Source organism: Lathyrus oleraceus, chromosome 7 (assembly GCF_024323335.1).
Source record: "Lathyrus oleraceus cultivar Zhongwan6 chromosome 7, CAAS_Psat_ZW6_1.0, whole genome shotgun sequence".
Classification (NCBI taxonomy): Eukaryota; Viridiplantae; Streptophyta; class Magnoliopsida; order Fabales; family Fabaceae; genus Lathyrus; species Lathyrus oleraceus.
In genome coordinates this window covers 476103144-476129055 of record NC_066585.1, presented here as the reverse complement: position 1 = coordinate 476129055, position 25912 = coordinate 476103144, and the positions used below count along the sequence as shown (strand labels likewise).

General features: G+C 37.8%; 1 protein-coding gene across 3 annotated transcripts; it reads right to left on the bottom strand.

Annotated features, from left to right (window-relative positions):
• Nucleotides 1–1348: 1348 nt before the first annotated feature.
• On the bottom strand, nt 1349–25655 carry LOC127100908 (beta-glucosidase 12). 3 transcript variants are annotated; one of them, XM_051038220.1, is made up of 13 exons: nt 25499–25655; nt 24968–25155; nt 24807–24876; nt 23605–23663; nt 23249–23324; nt 23079–23156; nt 22907–22994; nt 22630–22807; nt 22443–22558; nt 22085–22308; nt 21927–21958; nt 21528–21739; nt 21032–21443 (listed from the first exon to the last, which is right to left on the bottom strand). In XM_051038220.1, the coding sequence occupies exons 2-13, from the start codon at nt 25133–25135 to the stop codon at nt 21272–21274; spliced, it is 1473 nt and encodes a 490-aa protein (XP_050894177.1). In that variant the 5' UTR covers nt 25136–25155; nt 25499–25655; the 3' UTR covers nt 21032–21271. The 3 variants fall into 3 exon arrangements, with proteins under 3 accessions (XP_050894178.1, XP_050894177.1, XP_050894176.1); XM_051038219.1 differs by lacking the exon at nt 25499–25655 and having other exon boundaries at nt 24968–25414; XM_051038221.1 differs by lacking the exons at nt 21032–21443; nt 21528–21739; nt 25499–25655 and adding an exon at nt 1349–1452 and having other exon boundaries at nt 24968–25393.
• Between the last annotated feature and the right edge of the window lie 257 nt (nt 25656–25912).

Genomic DNA, 25912 nt, shown 5'->3' with positions numbered 1-25912 from the left:
TATCTCACACCAATGATAACACAACATATCAAAATATCAATCAACACAACACAACCACAACTACCACACAACTAAATTCCAAAAAAATAATTTTAATAAAATCAGGACGTTACAGCACACACACACACACACATACTTACACATAAAGACTTGTCATTGTCACTACACACACATATATAAGGACTCATCAATGTCGTTGTATAAAGTATCATACACATTGGATTTCCTAAAAGAATTTTCTCCAATATCACATATCATATCTTCTAGTTGATCATCCATATCTTCATCAACTTAATGTCCATGTGAGAACGCAATTTGATTTTTATCGATTTCACCATGCCACATCCATATTATATAATATTGATTAATTCCATCACGACATAGGTGGTTAAATATTGCTTTTTTTTCTTTCAAAATTTTTTATATTTCAAATATAACACAAAGACAATAAAAGATTCCAATGTTGTCAGGAAGTTTTCTTTCTGCGAAATTAAAAAATTCAATAACTCATTTCTCATACACCGGACTTAATCTATTAGCTTTTATCCAACTACAATCCATAATACTTTTTGAAATTTGAATCAAATCCTTGTAAAAGCATGCATCTTGAATGAAAACTTTGCTAAGTTCATAAAGTTTACTAAGTCACTTTATTAAAAACAAAACATTATTAAGTCACAACAACAACATATAATATTCTAAATAACGCAAAACATAAAAAAATCTCAATCTCACTCTCACTCTTAATCACAACAATATATAACATTAAAAACATTGCTAAGTCACAATAACTAAACAACAATAACAACAATCTTAAACTCAATAAAACAACAATAGCATCAACAATAAACCTATTACTTATCTCAACAAAAGCAAAAAAATATAACATTCAATCTCAATCTAAACAACATGATGCAACATTAAAACTCTATGGCTTAGAGTCTCAACACTAACAACAACAACAACAACATTATTGTAACATGAATAGTGGTGAAACATTTCATGTACCAGAAATATGAAAAATAAGAGTTAAAGAAATGAGTTTCATGTACCCTTCTTGTGTGTTTTGTCTTTTCTTTTCTTGATTATGAGTTGAAAAAATATAATGAAAGTTAGTGAAGAAAAGATGCTTCATAGGTTTATGGAGATAGTTTTTCACTAGGGCGTTGTTCTATTCTTAAGGCTTTTCGCTAGGGCGTTGTTCTGTTATGAAGGAAAATAAACTATATTTTAGTATGTTTTAATTTAAAAGGAGCATTTTTCACCATGATTACTATTAATAATCATGGGGATAACTTATAACATTTCACCATGGTTACTTTTTTCAACTGTGGGCAAAAGTTATAAAAATTTGTCTATAAAAGTTCAACACGTTCATTCACATTTTTCCTAATCCAAACTAATTTTGTCTCCAAACATCATTTTCCATTCACAAACTCTACACATTTTTCCCTGCACATGATTTCTACACGTTCACAAACTAGAAAACAATATATTGAAACTTCATCGTCCATCTTGTTATGTTGTTGTATCATTGATCCAAAAGGTTTAGGCTTTGAAGATGCTAAAACAATATTTTGAAAAATTTGCTTTAAAGATTAATGTCAAGTTTGACTTTATAATATAAATGGTATGCTTGAACTTTGACATTAATCTTCAATGCCAGAATTTTCAAGATAGTAAAAATGAATGAAGATATTACAACACATAAGTGTCTTAAAAATAAATGAAAAACTAAAATGTATGTGTTGGAATTCAGAGCGTGTTCGTGATATGGACATTTCTCCACGATTAAAAAATTTGACCGTGGTTAAATGTTTTTTAATTTTAATTTTGAAAAAAAAAGTCATATTTTACCCCATTATTATATTTAACTGAAGTGACGGATTAAGAATAAAGAAAACCGCCTTATTAAATAGAATTTACTATGATAAATACTTTGGTCGATGTCCAATTTCATTACAGAATCTACGTTTTAGAATAGTGTATACATGAGTTTTGATTGAGTATTAAAATCTTTACTATAAATAAATTTAAAAATTTAATTTATTTTAAAATAAAACAATATTAAAACATTACATGAGATTAACTATCATTGTTTCAATGGCCGAAAAAATGGAGACGATTGGAAGAGAGTAGAATGATAAAAAAAAAGTGAATTTTATTCATTTATTCTATATAAGTACTATGTATTTGTATATTTGTATAAGGGAAATTAACAACTAACTTCTCAAAATAAATAACTGAGGCTTAGTGTTGAATGTAATTTTAAGTGTCGGGTTTTTGTTATCGTCTCCACAGGGATTGTGAGATATCACCGTCTTTCGACAGTTGTTTCAATTCTTAGCTTAAGGTAACAATGGGGTTTTGGTGTTTGTCACGGTATCTTGCATAAAAGTGTAATAAAATGCGGTAAAAGTTTTGGTTTGAATATTTGAGAAATATTGCCAAAGTTAGGGTTCGACGATCACTTTGCATGTATATGTTCGATCAACAAAAATTATAAACTCCTTTAGATGATAAACTATTTCACAAAGTCCTCCCAATGGGTTTATCTCTAACACACATTGTGAGTTTTCCCATTTTGATCCATTGTTTATCTCTAACACAATCTATCAAAATGACAACTTTTTGGTTCAACCTTATGGTGAACAAAATCATTCATTACTATCTCTAGCTAACAAACAAGATTGGATGAAAACCTAGGTTAAGAGTTGGTAAACATCTCTCGATCATAAACCAACACAAAGAGTTTTTAATAAGAACAAAGTTTTCACCATATATTCACCATTAAAGAGTTTACAAATGAAGATCCTTACATTTACACACAAAGCTATTGATCATCTACATCTAACCTTGACAAAATGAAGGACTTAGCTACTCATTTTCATGGTAGCTTGTTTAACAAGTTTCGGAAGAAGGTTGATCAACATCCGAGTCGAATAATCGAGATTGGATGGGAATCCACCTTCTTTTTGTGAAAGATTGTTAAGAGATGAAGAGAAATGGTTTCTAGGTTGTTAGATGCCCAAAAGTGCTTATTTGAGCTATCATATGTGGGCATCTTTCACTCTTTTTCCTTGCTAAAATTGTCAAAACCACATTTGTTTTACATGGAATGCATTACATTGATAAACAAGCTTGGTGCCTTTGATTTGTGTGTTATTGTGCAGGAAAAAGGCATGAACTAATTGAAAATGAAGACACAAGAAAATTGGCAAAGGAACCAAAGAATACAAGCATTTCATCAGCCTGCTCGCTAGGCGAGGCTGTGGCGAAGCACTGCTTCGCTAGGCGAGCTCCAGGCGAAAAGCTCCAGTAAATTGTCAAATTAATTCGCCAGGCGAGCTGAAGGCGAAGGTGGTAGCGAGTTCGTTCTGTTTTGGTGAAAAGCGCAGCCAGCACTCACTCGCTAGGCGAAGCTCTAGCGAGTCCCCAGCGAGCATTCCAGTAGCAAAACCTCTCAACCTCGCTGGGGCGAAGGTTGAAGCGTGTCCTTCGCTAGGCGAAGGTATGTTCGCTAGGCGAACATGACAGTTCAGCAGACCCTGTTTCTCTGGGCGCAGGTGCCTTATGTGCCCATATTAGACCCTCGCTAGGCGAGCCATTCTGCTCGCCTAGCGAGCATGACAGGCCAGCAGAGGTCTATAAGTAGCAGGTGCCACTTTTGAGCACCATACCTCATTTTTACCAACTTTTTCCACTTTTGTACTTTGGAGAGATATTTTTACAGCATTGTTAGAAGGGATCTTTTATGCCCTAATTTTCATTTCTCTTCATCTTAGAACCATCTTCTACAAAAAGAAGGTGGATTCCCATCCAACTTCGATTATCCGACTTGGATGTTGATCAACCTTCTTTCCTTACTTGCCGACCAAGCTACCATGAAAATGAGTAGCTAAGTCATCCATTTGTCAAGGTTAGATGTAGGTGATTACTAGCTTTGTGTGTAAATGTAAGGATCCTCATATGTAAACTCTTTAATGGTAAATATATGATGAAAACTTTGTTTCTATTTAAAACTCTTTGTGTTGGTTTATGATCGAGAGATGTTTACCGACTCTTGACCTAGGTTTTCATCCAAACTTGTTTGTTAGCTAGAGATAGTAATGAATGATTTTGTTCACCATAAGGTTGAACCAAAAAGTTGTCATTTTGATAGATTGTGTTCGAGAGAAACAATGGATCAAAATGGCAAAACTCACAATGTGTGTTCGAGAGAAACATATTGAGAGGACTTTGTGAAATTCTTTATCATCTAAAGGAGTTTATAAGATTGTTGACCGAGCAAATACATGCAAAGTGATCATTGAAACCTAACTTTGACAATATTTCTCATTTAATCAAACCATAACTTTTACCGCAATTTATTACTTTTTATGCAAGATAACTTGATTAAAACCAAAACCCTATTGTTACATTGAGCTACGATTAATACAACCATCGAACGGCGGTGATATCTTACAATCCCTGTGGATACGATAACAAAAACCCGACACGAAATATACTTTCAACAAAATGGCGCCGTTGCCGGGGATTGTAAATTGATATTGCGAGCATCGCAATGGTTGTTTAAGTTTTAGCTTGTTAATTTTTGACTTGTGCTTGTAATTTGTTTGGTTTAGTGTGCAGCTTACGTTTTATGCGAGGGAAAATCCCTGTGGACGAACTTCTTTTTGATCCTGAGATCGAGAGAACCGCAAGGAGGCTCAATAGCAAAACGAAACGTAGGAGGCAACAGGCTAGACAACGCCAAGAGCAAGGAGAAAGTTCTTCAACCACAAATCCACCACCATTCATACCAAACATGGAGCCACAACCACCACCACCTATTTCTACTCCATGCATCAACAGTCCAAGGAACACCGCTCAGTTTGCCAACCACACCGGAAGGCAAGCTGAGATGAAAACGGGAACTCTAAATCTATTATATGGAAGTCCATTCACCGGAATGGACCATGAAGACCCATTTGCTTTTCTCACAAAATTTTATGAGATAGCATTGGCTGCCGGAGTGGATCAGGCTCAGGAGCTTCCGTTGTTCAGACGATTATTTCCCCACGCTTTGCTCGGTAAAGCAAAGGATTGGTACCTAGATCAAACACCAGCCGTAATGACAGACTGGAACGTGTTAGAGGAGAAATTCATCGAAAGATTTTTCTCCCATAACCGATTCATGGAATCCAAGACGGCCATCTCGGTGTTTTCACAAGGAACCAGTGAATCATTGAATGAAGCGTGGGAGAGATTCAAGTCCATGCTTAGGAAATGTAAAGGGCATGGATTTGATGAATTGACTCAAATCCATATCTTCAGAAATGGACTTCAACCAAACTGCAAGACGTTGTTGGATGCCACCTCGGGTGGCTCGTTGATGTCAAAAAGTGCCGAAGAAGCCACAAACATTATCAATCGAATGGCTTTAAATGATCTGCAGAGTCAAAGTCGTGGAAATTCTTTGAAGAAGGCGGGAGTGCTTGAGCTAGGGACGAATGATGCCATCCTTGCCCAAAACAAGCTCATCTCACAACAAGTGGAACTCTTAACGCAACAAATAAAAGAGTTAAGAGAACCGTCAAAAGCTAAACAAATAGCTTGTTGTGAACTTTGTAAAGGTGAACATGACACCGGATTTTGTCCACCTCCCGGTTTTGACGAAGTAAACTACATGGCCAATCAACGGGACTATCAACCGAGACAACAACAACAACAACAACCTTATCAACCGCACCCTCAAAATCAACAACAACAATTCCAAGGGAACCAAGGGTTCCAACCTAGAAGTAACTATTACCAAAACCAAGGTTATGGAGGTAGTTCTTCTAGCCGTCAAAACCCTCCCCAAAATCCTTATCAATCTCAACAACCGCCGGTCGTCAATTCTAAGTTAGAAGAGACATTGACGCAATTCATGCAAATGTCAATGGCTAACCAAAAGAGCAATGACGCGGCCATAAAAAATCTCGAGACTCAAGTTGGGCAACTTGCTAAGCAAATCGCGGAACAACAAACCGATCCTTCCTTTTCGGCAAACACGTAAACAAATCCTAAGGAGTATTGTAAGGCGATCACAACGAGAAGTGGGAGGGAATTGATGAGTGAGAATAAAAAAAGAGTTGAGAGAGCAAATGAGGAGGAAATAGTTGAGGAAAATATTGATGGTGAAGTGGGGGAGTGGAATGAGAAGGAAGAAGTTGAAAATAACGAACAGAATGGTGAAGTTGAAAAAGGAATAAGTGTGGAGATTGAGAAAAATACAAGTGATGAGGTAATAGGGGAGGTAGTGAAAAAGCCTAGATGGAGGAGTTCTAGAGTTGCAAAGGGAAAGGAGGTAGTGAGCGCTACTCCAATCCAAAATCTTCCTTATCCTCATGCCCCGTCCAAAAGGGAGAAAGAACGGCATTACGCCCGGTTCATGGGTATCTTTAAACAATTGCAAATCAACATTCCGTTTGCCGAAGCCTTGGAGCAAATTCCCAAGTATGCCAAATTCATGAAGGACATACTTACAAAAAAACGGAGGCACACGGAACCTGAGACAATCTTGCTTGATGCACGATGTAGTGCCATCATTCAAAAAACCCTCCCAAGGAAGGAATCCGATCCGGGACGAGTTGTTTTACCAATAACCATCGGAGACACCTACATGGGTAATGGCTTGATTGACTTGGGATCTAGCATCAATTTAATTCCCCTGTCCATTATCAAAAGATTGGGAAATGTTGATATCAAACCTGCGAAGATGACTTTGCAACTCGCTGATAAATCTACCACTGCACCATATGGAGTGGCTCAAGACATGTTAGTCAAAGTTGATAAATTCTTCTTCCCGGTTGATTTTATTATTATTGATATGGAAGAGGATGATGATGCTCCGCTCATCTTGGGCCGACCATTCATGAAAACCGCGCGCATGATGATAGACGTAGACAACGGTTTGATGAAGGTAAGGGTCCAAAATGAAGAGGTAGCCTTCCATCTGTTTGAAGCCAAAAAGCATCTCAATGATAAACATGATTCTTTCCGAATTGATGCCACAGACGAGAAACTTGTGGAAGTCGCAAACCAGGTTCATGTTTCGAATCCTTCCGAAAGATTTCTTATCGGAGTATACAAAGGTTCAACCAAAAATAAAGGAAAAGACATGGAAGCATTGTTGCATGAATTAGAAGCTTGTGGAGAACTTGTCTATCATAAAGAGACAAGGGAAGGCGGGGATATGACTAGTATAGTGGAGGAGCCAAAACTAGAGCCACATTTCAAATATGTGTACCTTGATGATAACTGTGCTAAACCCGTGATCATTAGCAACAATTTGTCCACAAACGAAGAGAATCAATTGATGCGGGTGCTAAAAAAGAAGGAGGTTGTCAAATTAGTGGAGGCCGGGATGAATTGTTCTATAGCCGACGGTGAATGGGTGAGCGTTGTGCAAATAGTTCCGAAAAAGGGTGGTATTAGATTTTATCAAAGGTTCATCAAGAACCTCTTGAAGACGACAAGGCCCTTGAGGAGGTTGCTCAACAAAAGGGATCCCGGAGGCTCAAACAACAAAGTAGAGCGCGGAAGCTGCACAATTCCGCTCGATGCTCCTCTGTGAGCATCGCACCGTCGAGCTTAGCCGACGTTAAACAAGCGCTTCTTGGGAGGCACCCCAACACTGTAAGTATTTACTGTTTTTGTGTTGTGTTGTGTTGGGTTACCTTGTGATAAAACTGTTCTGGATGAACTTGCAAGTGCTGCATTTGAAAAGAAAAAAAAAAAAAAAAAAAAAACACTTGCTGTCATGCTCGCTTGCAGCTCGCTAGGCGAGGCAGTAGCGATCAGGTTCGCTAACACAAAGAGTTGGTAAACATCTCTCGATCATAAACCAACACAAAGAGTTTTTAATAAGAACAAAGTTTTCACCATATATTCACCATTAAAGAGTTTACAAATGAAGATCCTTACATTTACACACAAAGCTATTGATCATCTACATCTAACCTTGACAAAATGAAGGACTTAGCTACTCATTTTCATGGTAGCTTGTTTAACAAGTTTCAGAAGAAGGTTGATCAACATCCGAGTTGAATAGTCGAGATTGGATGGGAATCCACCTTCTTTTTGTGAAAGATTGTTAAGAGATGAAGAGAAATGGTTTCTAGGTCACAAAAGATCCTAAGAGCAATGCTGGAAAAATATCTAAAAAAGTACAAAAGTATGGAAAGTAAATTATGGCTCCAAAAAGTAGCCCTTGCTACTTATAGAGTTGCTACTGAGTTGTCATGCTCGCTAGGCGAGCAGACTGCTTCGCCTAGCGAGCCCCTAAATGAGGCACCTGAGGCACCTGCGCCCAGAGAAACAACCATTGCCAGACTGTCATGTTCGCTGAGCGAACAAAACCTTCGCCTAGCGAAGGTCATGCTTCAACCTTCGCTCCAGCGAGCTTGAGAGGTTTTGCTACTGGAATGCTCGCTGGGAGCTCGCTAAAGGCTCGCCTAGCGAGTGAGTGCTGGCTGCGCTTTTCACCAAGTCTGGACGTGTTCGCCACACACCTCGCTGGAAGCTCGCCTAGCGAGTGTGGTGATGTTTGCCACTGTAAAATACTGGAGCTTTTCGCTGGGCTCTCGTTGGACGCTCGCCTAGCGAGTCCTCCGCCACAGCCCTCGCCTAGCGAGCAAGCTGATGAATGCTTGTTTTATTTGATCCCTTTGCCAAATTTCTTGTGTCTTCATTTTCTATTATTTCATGCCTACTTCCTGCACAATAACACACAAATCAAAGGTACCAAGATCGTTTATTATTGTATTGCATTTCATCTAAAACAAAGGTGGTTTCGAACACTTTAGCAAGGAAATGGAGTGAAAGATACCCATATTTGATAGCTCAAATAAGCACTTTTGGGTATCTAACAACTCTCCCCAACTAGATTCTTTCTTGTCCTCAAGCAAAGTATGTCTCTTGAAGGACAAGAGGATTTTCTTTAAGAGAAAGGTTTCTCCGAAGTTGGATAAAACGGCTCAAACACAAGCGAATCAGCAGATACAATTTTCCAACGGTTCGAATAAAGTAATACACAAGAACTAAGACTTAGTAGCAATGCGAAATATGTATCTATCTACAACAATATTATCTTGAATGAATCACCCTATCTCTCCTCTTCGAATAAGGATTGAAGAAATTACGCGTTTGCAACCGCGGGAATAATCTCACTCTCTAACAAACAATGAAGAAATCAATTCAATTCATACAATGTCTAACAATTATAAATGGTAATGTGGAAGCACGAAGATCACTAAGGGCTTTTCGGTTGAAGCTTGGTTAGGTTAACAAACAAGGGTCATTTCTAAGGCCATTGAAAACGAAATTGTCGATGCAAAAGAGACATTCACTGTACATTATTCACACATCTCAACTTCGTTCCATTTATTTCTCATTTGAAACCTTCACAACTCTTATTTCACAACTCAATTTTTGTTTTTCACTATTTTTCTTCCAAACAAGCATTCATTTTTATTTTCTCTATATTTTTTTTTTCACATCATATTTACAAAACAGATGTTTCTCTTTTCTATATTTTATATATATTTTTTTTTTATGCTTGCTCGGTTTTTCAAGAGTTGTGGCACTTACCGATTCTCATTTTCGTTCTCCCCAACTTATTTCTTACTCACCCTAAGTGAATGCTCTTGACTTTTTACGGCAAAAGAACAATTATCAAAATTTTCCGGGTTGTAAGAAAAAAGATTTTTGAAATCTCGCTTTATTTCAAGCTGAGATTCAACTGTTTAAGCTCAAAGGGGTTAACGAATACTCTCTCTGCTCACAGGTAAGTTGTATTTGGAACTGGTTGTGCTCGATAGAAAACAAGTGCCTTGATCATTTCTAATTGCTTCCACATATTCACAATAATAAAAGACAAATCATGAATCAAATGAATCAACAAAGCTTATTAGAATCCAGCATTTAAGTGTACAATGGAGGTTTCCTCACAATTTGTGGTTTTAAGTCCTAGATGAAACATTCATTCAATTATGTTGCAAAAAGACAATATTCAATTACAAAAAAGAGTAAAGTTCTTAATGCATTCTAAAATTCTAGCCGGAGGTAACCATGTACCTTAGCATTATTCACTTGTTTATTTTTATCATTGTCATCCAAGCTCGGATGCACCTTCATTGGATACTTCTTTGAGGAGCAACCAATCTAGAAGGTTTGACACTCAACCAACCAAAAATTTATTAAAACAGAAGAAATTTAAAACATAAATAATAACATTACTTCAAAATTTAAAATTGTTCATGGGGGACAAAACACCCCAAAAGTACATAGCCAAAATCAAAATACATAATTCTGAAAATACAATAGAAATAAAACATAACATGAAAAATAAAATAACTTAGCCCTCCACGGACTCATAACCCTCATCAGTACCGGCCTCAGAACCGGTAGCCTCATCATCATCATCATCTCCATCAGCAGCACCAGAAGACGCACCAGCACCCGCCCCCTCTCCAAACACAGGCCTGTCCACAGGCCAGTTAGCGTTAAGCAGAAACTGCTCACGCGTCATCAATGAGTGATCACCTGTGGGGTCACGTCCCTGCAGTTGTAACAGCTGCATAGAATCGTGCATATCGAGCATGGCAGGCTGAGTTGCTGCCATCCAGTCCCAATTGTAATTGCAGACAGCCTGCTAGTAAGGATCGGGTCCGAGAGTAGAAGTACCAGGACCATCAGAAGCCTGGGTACCCTCAGCAGCTGAACTACCTCTAACATTCTTAGCCCTGCAATACTTGGCCACGTAACGGTCATCAATGGGTGGCGGGATCCTTACTTGACCCCTAGAGGGTAGCCTCACCCTTGCTTGCATGCACAAACTCATGATTAGGCAAGGGAAAGCCAGGGGACAATTCACTCGTGCCCCCGCCTTCAGCCCGCTTTCTATCACGGACTTTAATTCCAAAGCAATAATCCTCGCCACATCGATCTGGACGTTAGTGAGGATACAGTGTACCAAGTGTGCCACTGGGATCGGCACGGTAGAAGTGTGGGACTTAGGTTTGATGTTTGTAAGAACCAACAGCAGGATCAGTTGAGCCAAGGGAGTCATGTCCTCCCTATGGTATCTCATGGGAACCCCAGATGGGTTCAGCTCAACTGATTTCCCTCTCAAAAGCACGGCAGCAGAAATTGCATCCGTATCCCGGTGAAGCCTTAATTCTGTGTGGTAGGTGTCTCTCTCCTCGGCTCCCAGTTGGAGCGGTTCACCAAGGACGCGGTTAATAGCATCCCGATCAAAAGCAACAGGACGACCGGACACTCTAGATATCCATGTAAATGGCTCGTCATCATCCGGAAGTGCATTCGCATAGAACTCACGCACCGTTGCGATATCGTAATGCTCCAGGGGGGAAATTAATCGATCCCACTTTTTGGTGTCAATCAACCCGGCGAATGTTCGGTTCGTGCCTTCAGGGTTGATGATGAATCTCTTTTCCGGTAGAATTTTTCGCTTCTCCAAAGCAACGTATCTTGCGGCTTGCTTCGGCCCGACAAATTTGTCGGTGTCAAATTGTATTGTTATGGGACGGGAAGTGTTCCCTCCCTTTCTCTTCTTCGAAGCTCCGGATCTGGATTCCATCTGCAAAACATAAAGAGGAAGCAACACAAACACAAAACAGATTAGACAGCAAAACCAGAATTCAAAGTACTGTCATGCTCGCTGCTGCTTCGCCTAGCGAAGTGGCAGCGAATGCTCGCCCCAGGTTCGCCTAGCGAGTTGCTAGCGAACCTTACGGGTTTTTGGGTTCTGCAATGTTTACAGTGAAATTTTCCCAAAACCCACGTTCTCAAGGTGTCAATTTCAGAACAAAACAATCTATCAAGAAAAGAATCGTTCTATGCTATATGTAATTACAAACCCACATGCAAAACCTAAAATTTCCCACATGCAAAACCTAAAATCCCCATTCCCCAAATTCACCCTAAATGACATGCAAATCAGAAATTCACAAAGTTCAAACATAAAGAAATGGCATTAGGGCAAACCTTAGCAAAATGGGTTGATTGAATTTGAAGTGCAGTGAAGTTTGCAATGCTTCAGTTTAGGGATTGAGTGTTTGTGAGAGAAATGAAAAATGAGAGAGTGTGGTGAGTGTTCGTGCGCAGAGTTGCAAAAAAGAAAATGTGTTTGGGCCCAAAATGAGTGGCCTGTTGAGAATTAAATTAGTGCTGTCACGCAGCGCTCGCTGCTGCTTCGCCTAGCTAGCAGCTAGCGAATCAGCTCGCTACTGCTTCGCCTAGCGAGCATCAAGCGAGCATGACAGGATTTGGCTTTTCAAAGACAGCATGCCTGGTACATTCAGCCAGGTTTTAACAATTGGAATCCCACTACAACAGAACAGAAAAACTGTAAATACTTACAATGTTGGGGTGCCTCCCAACAAGCGCTTGTTTAACGTCGGCTAAGCTCGACGGTGTGATGCTCATAGAGGAGCATCCAAAGGAATAGCACAGCTCTCGCGATCCACATGACCGCCAAGATAAACCTTCAAACGTTGGCCATTAACGGTCCAACTGTCCTTTTTTTCCAGGTCCTCAATGACAATAGCCCCGTACTCCTTAACTTCTTTGACCCGAAATGGCCCGGACCATTTTAATTTCAACTTTCCGGGGAATAACTTCAACCTGGAATTGAACAGTAGGACCAACTGTCCGGGCACGAATTCTTTCTTTCGGAGCTTTTTGTCATGGTATTTTTTTACCTTCTCTTTGTACAACCAACTTGAGTGATATGCGGCATTTCGCATCTCTTCCAACTCAAGCAGTTGCACCTTCCTTTTCTCACCGGCCAAATCATTTTCAAAATTTAAAAATTTCAGAGCCCACAAGGCTTTGTGCTCCAATTCGACCGGCAAATGGCAAGTTTTACCAAACACCAATTGAAAAGGAGTTAGGCCAATTGGAGCTTTAAAGGCGGTACGGTATGCCCATAACGCTTCATCCAATTTTTGTGACCACTCTTTTTTCGAATTTGACACAGTTTTTTCGAGGATTCTCTTAATCTCACGATTAGAGACCTCAGCTTGCCCATTAGCCTGTGGGTGATACGGAGTTGCCACTCCGTGTGATACACCGTAATGTTTTAAAATGCTTTCCAACGGTGCATTACAAAAGTGTGACCCTCCGTCACTTATCAACACTCGGGGGGTTCCGAAACGGGAAAATATGTTTTTCTTCAAAACATTTATCACCGTTTTCGCATCCGCCTGAGGTGAGGCAATCGCCTCAACCCACTTAGAAACATAATCAACTGCGACAAGCATATACTCGTTACCATAAGAGGGTGGGAATGGTCCTACAAAATCAATGCCCCAACAATCAAATACTTCGACCTCTTGGATGTTTTGGAGAGGCATCTCGTCTCTCTTACCAATCCCACCGCTTCTCTGGCAACTATCACAACTTTGCGCATGGGTATGTGCGTCTTTGAAAATAGTGGGCCAATAAAATCCTGACTGAAGGATTTTAGTGGCCGTTCTCACCCCATTATAGTGTCCGCCGTAAGGTGAGTTGTGACAATGCCAAAGGATGCTTTGCGCTTCATCGCCAGTAACGCATCTCCTTAAAAGGTTATCACTACCCAACTTAAACAAGTACGGGTCATCCCATACGTAATACTTGGCATCCGAAAGAAACTTCCTTTTTTGGTTCGAAGTTAGGTCGGGAGGCACAAAACCACTAGCCTTGTGGTTCGCAAAGTCTGCAAACCACGGCCTAACTTGAACTTTGAAAAGTTTTTCATCAGGAAATTCTTCCCGGATTTCCTTCTCTGACGCGGTAACCTCCACATTCACTAAGCGGGATAAATGATCCGCCACCAAATTTTCCAATCCTTTCTTGTCTTTGATTTCAACATCAAATTCTTGCAACAAGAGGATCCAACGGATGAGCCTTTGCTTCGAATCCGGTTTGGTGAGCAAATATTTAATCGCCGCGTGGTCGGTATACACTACGACTTTAGACCCTATAAGATAAGATCTAAACTTTTCAAGCGCATACACTATCGCAAGTAATTCTTTTTCAGTTGTGGCATAGTTAATTTGAGCCTCATTAAGAACTTTACTTGCGTAATGTATCGCATGAAAAATTTTCTCTTTTCTTTGGCCAAGTACCTCTCCGATTGCATAGCCGCTTGCATCACACATTAGCTCAAAATTTAAATTCCAATTTAGAGCGACTATAATTGGAGCGGTAACCAATTTTTCTTTCAAAGTTTCAAAAGCTTGCAAACATTCATCGGTTAAGAGAAATACCTGGTCCTTAGCTAGCAAATTACTCAAAGGCTTAGCCACCTTTGAGAAGTCTTTGATAAAGCGCCGATAGAACCCGGCGTGCCCCAAAAAGCTTCGGATTCCCTTCACATTCACCGGAGGAGGTAACTTTTCAATCACTTCAACCTTAGCACGATCAACTTCAAGCCCTCTTGAAGAGACTTTATGGCCAAGCACTATCCCCTCGGTCACCATGAAGTGACACTTCTCCCAATTAAGCACAAGATTGGTCTTCACACATCTTTCAAGCACCGTTTTCAAGTTTTCCAAGCATAGACTAAAGGACCCACCAAATACCGAGAAGTCATCCATGAAGACTTCCATTGTTTTCTCAATAAGGTCGGCAAAAATGGCTTGCACACATCTTTGGAAAGTCGTCGGTGCATTGCACAACCCAAAGGGCATTTTTCGGTATGCGAAAACTCCAAACGGACATGTGAAAGCCGTCTTTTCATGATCGGTCGGGTCAACCGCAATTTGGTTATACCCGGAATAGCCATCCAAGAAACAATAGTATTTTTGCCCCGAGAGTCTTTCGAGCATTTGATCCATGAACGGGAGTGGAAAATGATCTTTTCGAGTTGCGGTATTCAACCGCCTATAATCAATACACATTCGCCACCCCGTTGCAACTTTAGTAGGGATCAACTCATCCTTGTCATTTCGGATCACGGTAATTCCACCTTTCTTCGGAACAACATGCACGGGACTAACCCATGGACTATCCGAAATCGGGTAAATCATTCCCGCATCCAACAACTTTACAACTTCTTTTCTTACAACCTCCTTCATGGTAGGATTTAAGCGGCGTTGTGGTTGAGCTACCGGCTTAAAATCCTCTTCCATCAAGATCTTGTGCATGCAATAGGAAGGGCTAATTCCTTTTAGATCGGAAACAGTCCAACCCATGGCTTCTTGATTTTTTTTAGCACATTGATCAAACGGGCTTCTTCATCATTTGACAAAAGGTTGCTTATGATGACCGACTTTGCTTCGGTCTCATCTAGGAATACATACTTCAAAGTAGAAGGTAATATTTTCAATTCAATAGGCGCTTTTTCGTCATTAACCTCCTTCTTCAAGTCTTCCTCCTCAACTTCCCACGGTTGTAGTTCGTCTAAAACATCAAGTTCCCTTAAGCATTCCTTCAGAGCTTGCTCTTCTTCAACTGTGAAAACTTCCAATGAGTCGTCAAGAGCTAACTCCATAGGAGATATCTCATGAATATGCTTAGAAACCTCCAAAATTGCCTCTTCGATCACATCGATGCGAAAGCTATCATTTCTATCTTTTGAATGCTTCATTGCTTCGAATAGATCGAATGTAACTTCCTCATTTTGGACTCTCACCTTCATCAAACCGTCATCAACGTCTATCATCATTCGCGCGGTTTTCATGAACGGTCGGCCCAAGATGAGAGGAGCATCATCATCTTCTTCCATATCAATAACAATAAAATCAACCGGGAAAAAGAATTTGTCGACTTTAACCAAAACATCTTGGGCTACGCCATGAGGATGGGTAGTCGACTTATCTACCAATTGCAACGTCATTCGGATGGACTTAATTTCAATGTTGCCAAGCCTCTTTATAATAGACAAAGGTATAAGATTAATGATTGACCCCAAGTCAATTAGTCCTTTCCCGACATAGATATCACCAATTTTAACCGGCAAAGTGACTCTTCCTGGATCAACCTCTTTTTTCGGAAGCCTCCTTTGAATAATGGCACTACAGCTCGCATCTAGGACGATGGTCTCCGGTTCCGTATACCTCCGCTTTTTTGTAAGTATGTCCTTCATGAATTTGGCATACTTGGGCATTTGCTTCAAGGCTTCGGCAAACGGAATGTTGATTTGTAGTTGTTTAAAAATATCCATGAACCGGGCGTAATGTCGTTCATTCTCCCTTTTGGACGGGGCATGAGGATAAGGAAGGTTTTGGATTGGAGTAGTGCTCACTACCTCCTTTCCCTTTGCAACTCTAGAACTCCTCCATCTAGGCTTTTTCACTTCCTCCCCCCTTATTTCATCACTTTTATTTTTCTCAATTTCCACACTTTTTTTCTTTTCAACTTCACCATTCTTTTCGTTCTTTTCAACTTCTTCCTCCTCACTCCACTCCCCCACTTCACCATCAATATTTTCCTCCAATATTTCCTCCTCATTTTCTTTCTCATCTCTTTTTTTTATTCTCACTGATCAACTCCCTCCCACTTCTCGTCATGATCGCTTTACAATGTTCCTTAGGATTTATTTGCGTGTTTGCCGAAAAGGAAGGACCGGGTTGTTGTTCCGCGAGTTGCTTAGCAAGTTGCCCAACTTGAGTCTCGAGATTTTTTATGGCCGCGTCATTGCTCTTTTGGTTAGCCATTGACATTTGCATGAATTGTGTCAATGTCTCTTCCAACTTAGAAGTTACGACCGGCGGTTGTTGAGGTTGATAAGGATTTTGGGGAGGATTTTGACGGCTAGAAGAACCACCTCCATAACCTTGGTTATGGTAATAGTTACTCCTAGGTTGGAACCCTTGGTTCCCTTGGAAATGTTGTTGTTGATTTTGAGGGTGTGGTTGATAAGGTTGTTGTTGTTGTTGTCTCGGTTGGTAGTCCCTTTGGTTTGCCATGTAGTTTACGTCTTCGAACCCCGGAGGTGGACAGAATCCGGTGTCATGCTCACCTTTGCAAAGCTCACAACAAGCTATTTGTTTAGCTTTAGAAGGTTCTCTCAACTCTTTTATTTGCTGCGTTAAGAGTTCCACTTGTTGTGAGATGAGCTTGTTTTGGGCAAGGATGGCATCGTTCGTCCCAAGTTCAAGCACTCCCGGCTTCTTCAAAGAGTTGCCTCTACTTTGACTCTGAAGATCATTTAGAGCCATTCGATTTATGATATTTGTAGCTTCTTCGGCACTTTTAGATAATAAAGAGCCACCCGAGGTAGCATCCAACAACGTCTTGCAATTTGGTTGAAGTCCATTTTTGAAAATATGGATTTGAGTCAATTCATCAAATCCATGCCCTTTACATTTCCGAAGCATGGATTTGAATCTTTCCCACGCTTCATTTAAGGATTCATTGATTCCTTGTGCAAACACTGAGATGGCCGTCTTGGATTCCATGAACCGGTTATGGGAGAAGAATCTTTCGATGAACTTCTCTTCTAACACGTTCCAGTATGTCATGACGGCTGGTGCTTGATCTAAGTACCAATCTTTTGCTTTGCCGAGCAAAGCGTGGGGAAATAATCTTCTGAACAACGGTAGCTCCTGAGCCTGATCCACTCCGGCCGCCAATGCTATCTCATAAAATTTTGTGAGAAAAGCAAAGGGATCTTCATGGTCCATTCCGGTGAATGGACTTCCATATAATAAATTGAGAGTTCCCGTTTTCATCTCAGCTTGCCTTCCCGTGTGGTTGGCAAACTAAGCAGTGTTTCTTGGACTGTTTATGCATGGAGTAGAAATAGGCAGTGGTGATGGTGGCTCCATGTTAGGTATGAATGGTGGTGGATTTGTGGTAGAAGAACTTTATCCTTGTTCTTGTCGATGTCTCGCTTGTTGCCTCCTTCGTCTCGTTTTGCTATTAAGCCTCCTTGCGGTTCTCTCGATCTCAGGATCAAAAAGAAGTTCGTCCACAGGGATTTGCCCTCGCATAAAACGTAAGTTGCACACTAAACCAAACAAATTACAAGCACAAGTCAAAAATTCGAAAGCTAAAACTTAAACAACTATTGTGATGCTCGCAATATCAATTCACAATCCCCGGCAACGGCGCCATTTTGTTGAATGTAATTTTAAGTGTCGGGTTTTTGTTATCGTCTCCACAGGGATTGTGAGATATCACCGCCTTTCGACAGTTGTTTCAATTCTTAGCTTAAGGTAACAATGGGGTTTTGGTGTTTGTCACGGTATCTTGCATAAAAGTGTAATAAAATGCGGTAAAAGTTTTGGTTTCAATATTTGAGAAATATTGCCAAAGTTAGGGTTCGACGATCACTTTGCATGTATATGTTCGATCAACAAAAATTATAAACTCCTTTAGATGATAAACTATTTCACAAAGTCCTCCCAATGTGTTTATCTCTAACACACATTGTGAGTTTTCCCATTTTGATCCATTGTTTATCTCTAACACAATCTATCAAAATGACAACTTTTTGGTTCAACCTTATGGTGAACAAAATCATTCATTACTATCTCTAGCTAACAAACAAGATTGGATGAAAACCTAGGTTAAGAGTTGGTAAACATCTCTCGATCATAAACCAACACAAAGAGTTTTCAATAAGAACAAAGTTTTCACCATATATTCACCATTAAAGAGTTTACAAATGAAGATCCTTACATTTACACACAAAGCTATTGATCATCTACATCTAACCTTGACAAAATGAAGGACTTAGCTACTCATTTTCATGGTAGCTTGTTCAACAAGTTTCGGAAGAAGGTTGATCAACATCCGAGTCGAATAATCGAGATTGGATGAGAATCCACCTTCTTTTTGTGAAAGATTGTTAAGAGATGAAGAGAAATGGTTTCTAGGTCACAAAAGATCCTAAGAGCAATGCTGGAAAAATATCTAAAAAAGTACAAAAAGTATGGAAAGTAAAGTATGGCTCCAAAAAGTAGCCCTTGCTACTTATAGAGCTGCTACTGAGCTGTCATGCTCGCTAGGCGAGCAGACTGCTTCGCCTAGCGAGCCCCTAAATGAGGCACCTGAGGCACCTGCGCCCAGAGAAACAACCATTGCCAGACTGTCATGTTCGCTGAGCGAACAAAACCTTCGCCTAGCGAAGGTCACGCTTCAACCTTCGCTCCAGCGAGCTTGAGAGGTTTTGCTACTGGAATGCTCGCTGGGAGCTCGCTAAAGGCTCGCCTAGCGAGTGAGTGCTGGCTGCGCTTTTCACCAAGTCTGGACGTGTTCGCCACACACCTCGCTGGAAGCTCGCCTAGCGAGTGTGGTGATGTTTGCCACTGTAAAATACTGGAGCTTTTCGCTGGGCTCTCGCTGGACGCTCGCCTAGCGAGTCCTTCGCCACAGCCCTCGCCTAGCGAGCAAGCTGATGAATGCTTGTTTTATTTGATCCATTTGCCAAATTTCTTGTGTCTTCATTTTCTATTATTTCATGCCTACTTCCTGCACAATAACACACAAATCAAAGGTACCAAGATCGTTTATCATTGTATTGCATTTCATCTAAAACAAAGGTGGTTTCGAACACTTTAGCAAGGAAATGGAGTGAAAGATACCCATATTTGATAGCTCAAATAAGCACTTTTGGGTATCTAACACTTAGTTACTTGTCATACAAGTAACTCAACTAATATAGCTGCATTTTAAACTAATTTGAACTACAAGAAAATTACAATACACATGCAACGTTGTTAGTTATATATCCTTGGATGTCGTTAGAAAAAGAACCATAGGTATATATTTTTAATTAAACATATTCTAATTCTTTTGCGTTTCTTTTTGTCAATTCAAAGGATTTCATTTTGTGTTTCCCCAAACCCTCAAGAACCCAAGCACGACTTGTATGTGGCTTCCTTACAGTGATTCCTTCATTTTCAAGATCTCTCTCTCTCTCTCTCTCTCTCTCTCTCTCTCTCTCTCTCAATTAACAGTTTTTTGTTACCCCATATCAACCAAACAATGGCCTTTCTTCATTTCCTCGAAACATTGATCTCATAAGATTCTACCTCCTACAACAACCGTCATCTTCAAAACAATCACAGAAATCAAATCAACTACCTTAATAAACTATTATTCTCGGTTATGGTCTAATGAGTTCTACATTGCTTGTTAGGATTTAATTCACATGCACAATGTCATTTAGTTTAACAATCACATCCTCAATTTGTGTAATTCAAAAGTTCTTCTTTTTAGGATAAGGTTTTCTTCGGAGTTTATCATATGGTGAGCTTCCTTCCTAATGATGAAATGAGTTTTTGTTGAATTTAAGTAATTTGATTTTGTTTCTTACATTTACAGTTTTCTTACATATTTGGGTTGTTGAGCCTTTGGAATAAGGAAATCTTCGATCCACATTATGAGTTTGCTACCGTTGAGTTTTGATTAACAAATACATGAGGTATGATGTGTTATGTGTTAATCTATAAATCATTAGTGTCTTAAGATGTTAAGTAAGTGTGCCTAGTGTCTTTAAAACTAAATGTATTGGCCAAAAAAGTATAAGATGTGTTCTCCCTACAAGAGGAGCGAGACTCACATACTCTAGTAGGTATATTACACAAATGTGGGAGGGCTAATTTATGGTGGCGATGAAGATAACTGACAAAATGGTGTACGCACCAAACACATCGTACGCTCGAAGGTACAATAGAGTCGTCATCGAACTTTATTTATCCCCAAAGAGAGAAGGGAAAGTATCGATAAAACACAAGGGAAACAGAAAAACGGATACGAGAGTCGGTTATGCAAGATGAAGGTATTAGCACCCCTCAAGGAGGATTGTGACCCTCATGCCTACGTATTCTCATGGTGCAATGAGAAAGTCAGAGTCTCGTAGTTCGTGGAACCGGAGAGGACAAATAAAATAAAGAAAGGTGCTCGCCAAGGATTCACATTCTCGTGGCTACGTATCTTTATAGTGCAATAAGATTATTTCTAAAATATAAAGATCACTTTATTTATAATTTTATGCAGGCTGCTTCCAGTTCGTTATGCATTTATATTTCCAAAATATAAGGTGCAATTAAATAAAAACTTGATAAATAGAATATGATTAGAATAATACAAAACCAGAATAGAGTGAAGACCCTATTGTTGATTAGGATATTACAATACTACAATATTTCACATGGTTATTCAAAAACAAACTATGACTTCTAGCTAGAGCTCAATTGTTATTCAAATCCAATATTACAATTTTCACTTTGTATTAATCAAGATCATATCATACTATTGGAGATCAACAAGACATTAACCTGTAACTCTAATGTTTTTTAAGAAAATTCCTAAACCAATGGGCAGAGAGTTTATGGTGTCTTTTAAGATTATCTTTGTAATCAACAAAGTTAATTCCAAAACGCATGGTGTATCCGGCAATCCATTCAAAGTTATCTAAAAGTGACCACGCGAAATATCCTTGTACTTTCACGCCATGCCTTCACACATAAAAGCAAGGAATTATAACCGTGAAATAAGGTAATTCAATATGAAATGAGTAGAGAGATGGTTCTACTACTTACTTGATTGCAGATGAAATATAATAAAGATGACGATAAAAGTAATCAATTCTATAAGTATCCGAAAGCGCCTCTTCAAGTGATAGTGTTGGATCGTTGAACTCATCCATACCATTTTCTGTGATGTATATCAAAGGATTGTTATACTTTGTCTTTGTGTACAGTAGTAGTTCCTGAATCCCCATTGGATAAACAAATAGCCAAGGCGAAGCAGCCTGAGCATAAATGTTGTTTCTTAGTTATTTGTAAAACAAACAAATCATATAAACGAAGTATCTGATTATATAAATGTCAATAAATTCTATTGGTTATTTGTATCTCATTATATAAATGTCAATACGCGTGCATGCGCACACATTCACGTCTCGGATGTAACGATAACTGAAATAGAGTCTTACTCACCCGTGGTCCAATTGGTATCCCATTTCGCTCAGCTGTAATAAGTCATAGCAGGAAACGTTTTACATCAAAGAAAGTTGAAAAAATCAAAGCAAAGTATCACAAAATGTATATATAATGTATAATTCTTCATGAGTTTTGAACAAGGTGGAAATTCCTACTTGTTAAGTTGACATGAGTATCCTTGAAATAGGTAGATTTGCTTGTGTCGTTATTTGAATGTGGTATATTGGCCGCATAATTTGAGGTGTAGTAATTGACTCCGATAAAATCAAATGAGCCGGTAAGTATCTTGGATTGCTCTCGAGTGAACTTTGGTAACCGATTTCCCACAAAAGACACCATGCTTAGTGGATACTCTCCTGTTGTCATTGGCTGCATAAACCTACAAACAAATTCCTTAAGAAGCTTGAAGCATAACATAAACATTCGGCTGCCATTATGTCGTGATTCGTGATTTTGCGGACAATATGAACAAATGCAGGGTTAAGAGAAAACTTGATAGGAAATAGCCATTACCATCCAAACATGAAATCAAGAGCGCGTTGAGCAGCTTGATGATCTAATGTGTCATTTGAGAAAGGCAAAAACCAGTGACAGTTTAAGGTGATGCCTATTGAACCGTTTTGAGAAGCCTGCTTCCGTTATTTCGAGTTAGATGATTTTACGGACAATCATAACAAAATTTCCATTTAAGGCTCTGTACCTGATAATTGGTTCTATAAATTTTGACAGCGGCTGCATGAGCGAGGAGTTGGTTGTGTGAGGCCATGTAGGGCTCTGTACCCATACTGTAAGAGTGCGGCTCATTAAGAGTAATCCAATGGTTCACTCTGTCTCCAAATTCCTTGAAGCATAGCTCTGCATAGTCCTGAAAATCATTTCTGCATAAAGAGATTCAACAATCAAGCCTTATGGATCAAACAATGTCATAATGCTCTAACATGGATCATGCATATAGAAATTTGTTCCGCGAAACTTACATGATATTGGGGCTCAAGAAACCTTCGTACTCGTCTTGTAAGGCTTGGGGAAGATCCCAATGGAAAAGGGTTACAAATGGTACTAGACCTGGATCAATAACTCCATCAATCAATAATATGATATACTAGTAATATAGTATTCCCTCCTAAAATAGTATGATTTATGCATTACCATTATCGAGTAGCTCATTGATGAGGTTGTTGTAATATTTGATTCCTTCTTGGTTGATACCTGCGCTTACTTTTCCTTCTGCGTATTTGTTAGAGTTGTTAATTTAAATGAAAGATTCAACCATATGAAACTCTTTAAGGATGTGAATAAATTCAAACATTTGCTATTACTTGGCAATATCCTTGGCCATGAGATGGAGAATCTGTATGCATCTGTGTTCATATACTTCATGATTGCAACATCATCCTATTAACATGCAAAAATGGTAAGGACATATACTAGAAGCAAAATTGCAAACATGATATTAGAGCTTCATAAGGTCAAATATACAGAGTTAATTGATATGCATTAACGGTGTAAAGATTTTTTACATTTCAATAAATTAAACATTTTTATTACTAAAGTCATTTGATTTATTTAGCCTAAAATATTTATACAAATAATGAATTATAATGGATTACATTATACAGAACTTTACATTTATGATATATGAAAATTAATCCCAATGAATTGGATGTAGCAGTACCTTATAACGATGATACTGATCAACAGCTACATCTCCATTGCTTCTATCCAATATTTTTTCTGTAAGCAATTACACCAATTACTACATAATAAAAAACAAAAAGACTATTGCCAATAGCATTACTGTTATCAAATTAATTAATAGTTATGTTAATTTTAATGACAAAATCATTTTTATTAGTAGTAATTAAAAAAATAAGTAGAAACTAAAATGTAATAAACAGAAACAGAGAATCTATATCTATTTATAAATGAAATATTTAATTTGGTATAATATTTTCCCCTTAATTATATTTTTTATTTAAGAAATCTATTTACTATTTTATTCTTTTATAATACTATTTTAATATTTAATTAACAAAATCTGTTAAATTCAATTAATATTTAATTAACAAAATCTGTTAAATTCAATTGTATTAAGAACAATTCCATAGCAATAATTTCACCACAATAAGAACAATATTAAGTATTATAAAAGAATAATTTTTTATCTTATATGTCAAAAATATTTATTTTATTTTATATCAAAATGTGCAGATATTATAAAATAATTTGATTCTAGTATATAACAAAAAGTTTATAACTTAATATAATAAAATAAATATTCAATTAAGCACAATAGAAAAGCAGACACGTTCGTGACCGTCTTTCTACTAAACTAATCAATATAAATCAAATTTAATATCCCATCCCTTCCTCTTCAAGTGCCGTGTTTTTATAAAAAAATTCATTATATTTTATTTTAGTTTTAATTTTCAAAGTATAAAATAGAAAAAATTCATAGATGAAAACAATCCTAACAAAGTCAATCATTATTTTCTCTTTTAGCATCCAATGTTTCTAAGAATATAGATTTATATAAATATTTCGCATAAAATAAGAATATAGATTTATATAAATATTTCTCATAAAATAATACTAGTGGAAGAAGGAGGAGGCAGGAACCACTGGTTAGAACTAATTTCCGAATAGGGATAATTGGATACGGATGAAAATAATAATAATAATAATAATAATAATAATAATAATAATAATAATAATAATAATAATAATAATAATAATAATAATAATAATAATAATAATAATAATAATAATAATAATAATAATAATAATAATAATAATAATAATAATAATAATAATAATAATAATAATAATAATAATAATAATATTAACTATAATTTATAAAAAAATAAAGGAATATACCAGGATATTTATGAGTAAAGTTATCCCATGTACTTTGTCCTCTACCCCCTTCATTTGCAGCACCTTCATACTACATTATCAACATACAAAATCATACCTTAAAAATTAAATAACCTCCGATTCTTAAGCTTCATTAGCCTTAATGATCTTACAAAACGAACCTGATAGGACGAGGAGGCAGTACCAAAAATGAAACCTGCCGGAAAACTGCTCCGATTAAGAGATGTCCGGTCAACAAGTGTAGTAGGAGTAACAGCCGCGGCCATTATAATAAGAGTCAAGACACCAAGGTTGAAGATGAAGAGACTTCGATAGGCATTCAATGCCATGCCCTTATCAAATTCTGATTCTGTTCAATTACAATTACAGTTGTTGTTGATAATGAATATGGAACTTGATTGTTGTGTGTGAAAACCAGGACTTTATATAAGAAAAGACAAGACATGTGAGAGAGATGAAAATTTTAGTATCCTAATGGACACTAATTTGGAGTATGTTAGCTTTTTCAAAAGAGTAAATATTAGTATCCAATTTGGTACATACATTATGTAAGATGCATAAATTATATTAAAAATATTTGAAAATGATTTCTAAAATTGAAAAAATGTTACTTATATTTATATGGTTGTTGGTATATGCAAAAAGATTGTCAGAGTTGTAATTGATAACAAAATCCACACAGAGAGACAAACCTGATTAAACATTTTAGAATACTAATAATGTAGAAGACCAGATTGATACACTCATACAAATTCAGAGAGCAAATTGTTCTAAATAATATAGTTTCCTCTCTGTTCTCCGTTCGTCTTGTTGTAAATAAAAAATTAAAATTAAAATTTTATGTGAAAATGAGAATATGTTTGAAAGGAGATGAGTGCAATTTACTGTTTACATTTGGCATTAAATGATTTATATATAAAACAGATCAAGTAAAAGATTTTTTAAGATTTATAACTTCCCTTGTTACATTAATACTAGATTAGTAAAGGAAAGTGACAGTTTTTCACTTAAGAGTAATATCAGTTAAAATCATGTAGCTCCAAAATATATAACTTAACTCAGATATGCACTATGCAGTTACAAAATATCATAAAAAGAATTTAAAT

Excerpts from the sequence above, each read along its gene's own strand:
- LOC127100908 (XM_051038220.1), bottom strand. The coding sequence starts at position 25,135 with ATGGCATTGAATGCCTATCGAAGTCTCTTCATCTTCAACCTTGGTGTC. Across the intron at positions 24,877-24,967 it reads CTGCCTCCTCGTCCTATCAG|TATGAAGGTGCTGCAAATGA; the intron begins GTTCGTTTTGTA and ends TTGATAATGTAG. Across the intron at positions 22,559-22,629 it reads TTTATAGAACCAATTATCAG|GCTTCTCAAAACGGTTCAAT; the intron begins GTACAGAGCCTT and ends TAACGGAAGCAG.